The following is an 8,620-nucleotide window of genomic DNA, read 5'->3' as shown; positions in this document are numbered from 1 at the left end:
TGCTTGGCTTTCTTCCATGAATATAAACTTGTCCAAATGAGAACCAAATTTATCCTAGATTTTTTTGAAAGTCATTTTTATTGTAATATATTGGCCAATGATACAGCACCTCTCCCCTCCAAGTATTCTACTTCAATTATAGAAACCCAGAGCAGCAGAGTATGTATTTGTGTAGCATAAGACATGCCCCTTTTAGCAGGGCCTATAACTGAACAAAGCCATAAAAAGTCATCAATAGTTCAGGAAAAATGCAGTCTGGGAGTTATTAACTTCAAAACAAGACAAACTCAGTAGAGAATGTTGGCATTAAGGAGGTTCTCAGAACAGCATAGACTGCCTCACTTTCTCTTAACCCCAAATGGAGTGGAGTGAAGTACTGAAATTCAAATGACCACACAGCAAGTTCATAGTGAGGTTTTATTTGAAAGCAATGAAATACAGAAAATTAGCGTGCATACACAATCAAAGCAGAAGCCAATGAACTGAGCTTCAGAGACATCGATCCTTCTTACTCCAAAAATTGGCCTTCCTACAAGATTACTTCAGGGAAAGGAAGATTTTAGGGCCTCAATTAGAACCACTGCATTCATTCCTGCTGAGGAGATGCAGAAGCCTGCAGTGTATCCAGGTTTAGCAGTTCACCCTCTTGCTACCTACTCAGCTCCCCATCACCCTACAGATGGACTCAATGCATTGGATTCCCATTCTTGGGCCTGCACGTGTGTTGATAAATATAAACAGAAAATTCTTTTAGAAAGGAGGCTTCTAAGTAGGTTGAAATAAAAAGGCACTTAAAAATGCAGGTACAGAGTTATCAGCCGTTCATCACCATTCGGACCAGCTCTGTAAGAGGAAAGATAGATGTTATATCATTCTGACATGACAAAAAGAGAATTCAAGAAAGGTTCCGATTAAAGTTTTCAATTTTAGAATACACCAACTCAATCCCAGGAAAAAACTATATGCAAGAGCATGGTTTGCATATAAAATAGACAGCAAAGTAAGTCACATGCGAAGGTGTCATCCCAATTTACCATCACAAGTTACTGCTGAAAACTAAACTATTTCTCAAGGTAGTTATTAATTAGATTTGACTACCTACTCAAACAAAAATTAGGTTACTGGCTCATATAGATGGTAATCGGAACCTTTCAGAACCCCTCTTTCATCCTCTCCTCCCCGCCCCTGTAGAAGTCTATTGAGCACAGTGGGTCCAGAAGTCAGTTTTCCAATTTACACTAACTACAGACAGGGAGCAGAAAAACAATGGTAGCTCAGTCAGGCTGGCAAAGCCTAGTCAGACAAAAGAATGCAGGCATGTCAATTCACAGCAACACATGAGATACCAAAGGAAGACCATTTGAGTCAAAAGGATCCTACAAAAATCAGCTGGCAGGCGTTCAAGTTTGTCATAATGTGCCATGAAAAAAAAAGGTTCTACTCTTCAAATCACTGGAAAATGCTGAGCAAAGAGGAAAATAGAGTCCTCCTAAAAAGGGGATCAGGATTATCAGCTTTCACTTCTCAGAGAGGTGGTTAATGGGTGTCTAATTCAAGTCATTTTGACTTGAAGATATTGGCATAAAAAGAACTTTTAATCAAAATAGGAAAGTGATAGGCAAAAGTGGATTTTTATCTGTTTGAAGTGTTTGGATATTGCTAGCAAGGCCAATATTTGTTGCCTGTCCCTAGTTGCCCTTGAACAGACTGCCTTCTGAAATGGCAGAGTCACATTTCCAAGGCCAGACCAGATACAATGGCACATGCCCATCTTTGAAGTGAACCTGATTTTAAAAAAAAAGTTGTTCTGGTCACAAATACAGGCTGGCTCAAAGTTCTAGGTTTATTAACAGAACTTTAAATTCCACCAGCATCTGTAATGGGGTTTAAACTCATGCAGCCAGACCATAAGCTTGGATCTCTGGATTACTAGTCCTGTGAGGTTACCAGTTTTCCACCATCTCACCCTAAATTAGACCATCTAGCCTGCACGAAGTGGTCACGATTAAAATGGTTTTCCTTTAGTTGGCAGAAATTCAAGTATAGTTGAGAACCAGAGACACTGCCCTCCCATCCCTCCAAGTCATACCTAGAACAAGCCACATGCAGAACATGCCAAAAAAGATAGATAACAAGTTAAAAATTGGCAGGGTAATAAAGGATGTGTCAATGTGGCATACCATGGCCTGCCATTCACCCAGACATGATGTGCCTGACAAAAGCTGTCAAAAAGGAAGAAAAATGTTAAACTAAGTGTTTTTTTTTAAAAAAAAGTAAATGCATTTTGAATCAAAATGTTTGATAAGGAGTCATCCCAAGGCAGGCAAGGAATTTGGACAGTTTTAAACAGACCCAATATCTTTGTTCCCCCCCCCCCTCCGAGTATCTTAATTTCACATTGAAGTGAAGGAGAACTGGAGAGAGGAAGGTTCTTACATGTCCTACTACAATGTTTGTTTAAACTTGGGTAATTATAAACATACCAGTTGTGCTCTTCAACCAACAAATTCTCAGTATCTCAGTGATCAACAGGAGGTAATGATGAAAACCAGCAACTTCATTCCTTACATCTACCACAGAATGATAGCAATGATACAATTTGCCTACTGTCCATTGGTGTGCGTTCTGGGTGGATGCGCAAAGAATGACCAAAATTACCTCCCCTAATTAAAATGGGAACGGCTTGGTTTTCCCCTCACTGTTTTGTCTAATTTTCATAAAATTATAGTCCAAACCCTTTGCTACTCAACATCACCTAGATAGCTCAGCAGCATCAACTCAATTTCTGTATAAATGTAGACTTTACGTACAGTAGATACACAAGCATACCCATATTGCACAACTACTTTTCACAAGTAACATTAACACAAACCATAGTTATCAAAACTAAGTAAATATTTAGTACCGAGGTTTGACATTCAGATACTGACCTTCATAGTTGATGCAGCCATTAGCATCCTCATGGCCAGCCAACAGAGTCTCCACTTCTTCCTCAGTCATTTTCTCACCTAAACAAACAACATAGCTCATTAAAAAACACAGACAACATGGACTGACCTAAAAACAAGAAACTGGAAGACACACCCAGCAACGAAGAATGTCTGGCAAGCATGCACTTGATCATATCACAGGCAGCATGAAATCACACATCATCCATCAAGCACAAAGACTGGACAAAGTAAAGTAGTTTACACATTAACATGACAAAAACTGTAGAGAGAGAGAAACAGACAGATGCTAAAGCTTAAGAAATGTTAAGGGCTGACCAAAAGATGGCATTTCAAAACAATGGTCACAACACAAGGAATTCCAGAGAGAGTGTGGGACTTTCGATTCCTTAAAGGGATGTCTAGTAATGGTGCAGCAGTGACAACACAGACAAAAGGTTTTGACAGCAGACAAAACATGTTCATTTTTGCTAATGGAACAAAACCAGGGGAGAATGCAAACTGAGGACATGCAGCAACATGTCCCTGGAAGTGACGAGAAAGTAAATTAATTGGGCATGATTACCAGAGGGAAAAAAAAACACCCTTTTCACCACTCTATAATTAATTACTGAGTAAAATAATCCATGGACAACTTTCTCCACTTGCCAGCAATTAATGACCAACATAGCAAGCAGGAAAGGTGGCTTCCCCCATAGTGTACATTGACCAGTGGACTTTAGAATCCGGTAGCTGCCAGCAGCTATCCAAGTCAGTGACAAGGTCTGTTTTTTTTTAAAAATATATAATTTAAAAATTGAACCCATCTAAATCAAACTGTTCAGAGATATTTAGTAACATCTCTGAAGTAGGTGGGACCTGAACCCAGGACCCTTGGCCCAGGGATAGGGACACTACCACTGCACCACAAGAGGGCATACAAGACTCATGATAGGGCATGTATCTCAAACTTGCTCACATGTCAGCTCCAAACAATTGGATTGACAGGCCATTTAGTGCAGCAGCTTGCAGGTGGCAGCTGTGTTAATCATGTTCACCTCCACAGGCAAATAGATAGAGACAAGTTCAGTAGGGATACAATAAGTGGAATATCACATGGGCAACATTTAGTCACTTTGGCACCAAAAGTATTTTTCTTAAAAACCACAGTACTGCACCATTTAATATACTTAAGTGAATTCTTCTGTTACACTGGGAGGTGATACAGTGAAGGCTCAAAAGACTGGTCTCTGAACGAGGGTTGCCCTGGGAGCCTGAGTAAATTGACCCAAATTTTCTCATGTTAAGAATGAGGGGATTTTAATTGAAACATACAAAATTCTGAAGTGTCTTGAATGGATAGATACGGAGGTCATTTGCCTGAGATAGAGGACACAGTCTCAAGACCAAAAAAAGGCTGATTATTTAGGACAGCGATGAGAAGAAAAACAGAGGGAGAAAAGCTCCTATTTAGATTCTTAATAGGAACTTGGGGGGAAAAAAAAGCAACCACTTCCAGCCAGAAATACTCCTTTCTCCCCACTTGTAAAATGAGCACAAGGGCCAATTCAAATTAAATTGTGGAGTGTTTTCTGCTGCAAGCAGGGACTCTTTAGCTGGCATGACGGTGTTCAAACTGAAAAAGTATTTAGGTTCAAAATTAAAAACTAAAACCAGCCTGATCCTTCAACACTACAGTGAGACAGTGTCTCAGAATGAAGCAGAAACCACTGATTTGTTTAACAGATTAAACATGTTCAAAAGAAGAGCTTTGTAACTTTCTATAGAGTTTGACATGGTTAACATTCTAGTGACCACAATAGATGAAACATTACCAAGAGTAACCAATACATGACGTAGCTCAGCACCCATGACTGTGCCATTGCCTTCTTTATCAAAAACACGCAGACCCTCAACAAAGTCTTCAAATGTTCCTGGTTCCTTGTTTCTTGCAATGTCCTGAAGCTTAGGAAGGAACTGCTCAAAATCCAGCGTTTTCACATTCATGTCTAAAAAGTGAAAAGAAAAGTTTACTGCTATCTTTGTTCTCCATTACCTTCGTTTACAGACATGCAAGCTGTTGCTTGGTTACCAAGCAAGAGGGGTGCTGGAACCCCAACAAAACTAAGTACAAAAATGTCTATCCAATTACATCAGCAGAACACAAACTTTGGAACAAAACCAACAAAAATGAAGCACTTATTCAACATGGATAAAGCAAATTTTCTTTCCATTTAGTTTTGATAAGAATCATGGAATCCCTACAGTGTGGAAATAGGCCCTTTGGCCCAAGTCCACATTGACCCTCAAAACAAGAGTAACCCACGCAGACCAGTTGCCCTATTATCCTACATTTACCCGACTAATGCACCTAACTTGTACATCCTTGAACATGGGTAATTTAGCATGGCTAAATTCACCTAGCCTACACATCTTTGGATTGTGGGAGTAAACCCACACCAGCAGCATTTCCCTGTTGAAATGCAGATGGAATCTGCTTCCAGAACTTTATCATGTAGCATATTCCAGATCATAACTCATTCCACCCAAAAGATTTCTCCTCACAGCTGAGTTTTATTTTTAAAATTCCTAAGATTATTAACCCTCACACCAGTGACAACAGTATATGGTGTATGAAATTATCAAAATACCATAATTTTACAAATTATTGAACCTCCTCTTCACCTTCTGTTCCAAGGGGATCATGACTAGTTTCTGTATATGACAGAATTCCTTATCCCATGCACATCTCCTCAGAATCCTCTCCTATGGCTTCTTCCCCAACTACAATACTTTTGGTCCTTACCTTCAGGCTTTGGGTTCCCAAGGACTTTTAAGACTTCAGCATTACATGGATTCTGGCCAAGAGCACGCAAGAGATCACCAAACTGGCTGTAGCCAATTTTACCTTCACCAATCCGGTCATAGAGGTGGAATGCCTCTTTGAATTCTGCAAAGAAAATAGTTACTCAAAGAATGTGCAGGTTTAAAAAGGACAAACTGATTTCCTAGAATTAAGATCAAGGAGACAGAAGATTAAATGCACATGATTTAGGACAGAAGAAACCAAGTACAAAACCATCCTGAATACAATATATTCAGGGAAGGAAGGAGGGTGGCGGTAGTAACAATGATTACCGTGGAGGGACGGAATCGGTAGAGTCAACAGCATAATCTATTTGTTTATAATTAAAGAAACAATTGAGGCATCACCACAATACTGGCTATTTATGTAACTGATTGGCCAATTAAATGAGGAAATTTACAGATTTACACGGTATTCTCAAACTTTGAGATCACGTTATAACCTTCCCTACAAAACAATATCTAAGACAACAGCAGAGACTAGGTAACTTAGTTTTGCAAGCTGCCACAACAAAATGCAGGAGGGAGAAACAGTCAAGTCCAGGAGATTGGCCCTATTTTGGCAAGGGGGAAGAATTTTCAGAACAAACTTAGCTGCTGGTGAAGGAAACTCTAAACTGAGGCAAGGCACCTGGAGACACAGTCACTACACAGCAAACAAACAAGGATACAGAAACCCATATGAAGCTGGGAGCGACTGTGGATTGTCCACTGGAAGGATAGCAATTCAGTGGAGAGCATGAGATAAATATAAAACAGAATATTCATCTCTGCAGTTTAAAAGTAAGTTGCATACAAAAGTAAAACACGCTTGGAAAAAAAAGTGACTTGAGGCACCATTAACTGCAGCAAGACTTTAGAAACTTTTTTCAGCTCAACTGAAAGTTTTCAGTCTCTTAAGGAAATCATAACATTTATTTGTGCACCCAGTCAACACAAAGCGTGCAACTATTGTGCACTATAGAGGCCATTCAACTCAAAAAAAAAAGGGGGCTCGGTGGTGGTAGTGAGCATACCTCGAGGTGGAAGTAAGATTGGTGAAATAAAACTGAATCAAGGCTTCCAAAAGGAAATGGGATGAAGAACAATCGTAGGCCTGTGGGACTGAGTTGGCTGTGTTGTATCATTGTAGGAATGGTTCATGCCGTTGACGCTACGTAATTACTTCGAGTTTCAGGTTCTGGTTCAGACAATTAGTTATAAAACGGCGGAGGAATGGATGAGGGAACGGAAGTTAGTGAGAGGCGATCAAAGCCTAGACGTCGTGTTCTCTGCTTACAATCGGTGGAACTCTCTATCTCGGTAGACGCATTTGAAAGGAATGAGGGCTGGGCCCAGGCTGCCTGAGAGAGAAGATCTTTGTCCTTATTTGGACAGAGTTTTACTAATCAGTCGAAGGGGAGGGGGGGTTGGGGGGGGGGAAGGGGAAAGAAGAGAGAAAAGGCGCGGTTTCCGGCTTTTAAAGCTAGGAAAGTAAGGCTGGGATGGGGAACAAATCCAGTAACTTAGGGCCTCCAGTAACTTAGACTGAGAGCTTTCACCCCATTGCGGGAACTTTAAGCAAACTACCGCCGAGGTGGGTTCAGGCTAAAATCCTTATTCCACGGCCAGTTGAAAACTGAAGACGGAAACTTACCGGCAATCTGATCTTCGGCGAAATCACACTACACAGGGAAAAAAAATAACAAAATGCAATATCAATACAAGGAAAGAAACAGCACCACATCATAGCATCCGCTTACTCACTCAACGCCTAACTTCACTCACCATCTTGTTCTTACTACCGCTCCTTCTTGCTGTTTCTCTTTGTGATATTCACACCGGATATTGACAGCCCCTCTTCTCCTCCAATCAGAGATCTCTCTTCCTAGTTTCGACACGCTGACCAATGGACCGGCAGTACCTATGGAATGACTGGCATCCTCTCAGCCCGTCTCCGCCAAAGCACATAGCGGCCAAGTCCGCTTTGAAAAATGAACCCACTGGAAATGTTCAGGTCCGACAGCACGAGAGAAAAAGGAGCCAAGGTTTCAGGTTGATGGCCTTTTGTCAGAACTATGATACCAGAGATGAACAACCTCTAAACAAGTCATGAGTTAGGGAAAAGGAAAAGATGAAAAGACAACAGAGATCCGCCAGAGGGTGAAAGATAAAAGTGATTATGATACAAGCTCAAGAATCAGAAGCTAAAGTAGACGACTCAGCCCCTCAAGCTTATTCTGCCAGTCAAAAAGATTGTAACCTCAAATCCACTTGCCTGTCCACAGTCTCCCACCTGACAACCACTACCATCACATTTGACTCAGAGGCAAGGCAAATGGAGCTCATAACTGAAGATAATAATAAAACAGAAATTGTATACTGGCCATGTGGGGTCAAAACAGAATAACAAAAGCAGAAAATGCAATTTTCTGAGCTTGTTTTGGATTTCCAGCATCCGCAGTATTTTTATTTTCACCAAAAAGCAAGCCTGCAGAGAACACTCCCATAGCCTGGGAACTTAACCAGGAAAGGCAAGTAGATCTCAAAGACACATACTCCCATAATACCCTAAGAAATACTAATGGAGTAGGCGATTTCGTCTCTCAAGCCCACTTCTCCATTCAATAGGATCACGGCTGTTCCAACATTCCTAATGTCCACTTTCCTGGCCTTTCCCCATAACACTTGATTCCCCAAGTAATCGAGAATCTATCTAATAGTCTTCAATACACAAAAGGTGCCCCCAATGCTCTTTGTGGCAAGGAGTTCCAAAAGCTCACAACTCTCAGAGAAGAAATTCCTCCTCATCTCAGTCTTAAATAGGTGCCTCTTTATTCTAAGACTAT

At 40.7% G+C, this 8,620-nt stretch overlaps 1 protein-coding gene across 2 annotated transcripts; it reads right to left on the bottom strand.

Annotated features, from left to right (window-relative positions):
- Positions 1–403: 403 nt before the first annotated feature.
- On the bottom strand, positions 404–7,639 carry LOC132805777 (myosin light polypeptide 6-like). Of its 2 annotated transcripts, XM_060821023.1 has the most exons (7): positions 7,560–7,639; positions 7,429–7,456; positions 5,734–5,877; positions 4,763–4,936; positions 2,931–3,008; positions 2,181–2,222; positions 404–843 (listed from the first exon to the last, which is right to left on the bottom strand). In XM_060821023.1, the coding sequence occupies exons 1-6, from the start codon at positions 7,560–7,562 to the stop codon at positions 2,194–2,196; spliced, it is 456 nt and encodes a 151-aa protein (XP_060677006.1). In that variant the 5' UTR covers positions 7,563–7,639; the 3' UTR covers positions 404–843; positions 2,181–2,193. The 2 variants fall into 2 exon arrangements, with proteins under 2 accessions (XP_060677006.1, XP_060677005.1); XM_060821022.1 differs by lacking the exon at positions 2,181–2,222.
- Positions 7,640–8,620: the final 981 nt, after the last annotated feature.

This window comes from Hemiscyllium ocellatum, chromosome X (assembly GCF_020745735.1).
Source record: "Hemiscyllium ocellatum isolate sHemOce1 chromosome X, sHemOce1.pat.X.cur, whole genome shotgun sequence".
NCBI lineage: Eukaryota > Metazoa > Chordata > Chondrichthyes > Orectolobiformes > Hemiscylliidae > Hemiscyllium > Hemiscyllium ocellatum.
This window is presented reverse-complemented; position numbering and strand designations above follow the sequence as displayed.

Excerpts from the sequence above, each read along its gene's own strand:
- LOC132805777 (XM_060821023.1), bottom strand. Across the intron at positions 4,937-5,733 it reads TGGGAACCCAAAGCCTGAAG|ACATGAATGTGAAAACGCTG; the intron begins GTAAGGACCAAA and ends TTCACTTTTTAG. Across the intron at positions 3,009-4,762 it reads TCATGTATTGGTTACTCTTG|GTGAGAAAATGACTGAGGAA; the intron begins GTAATGTTTCAT and ends TTGTTTGTTTAG.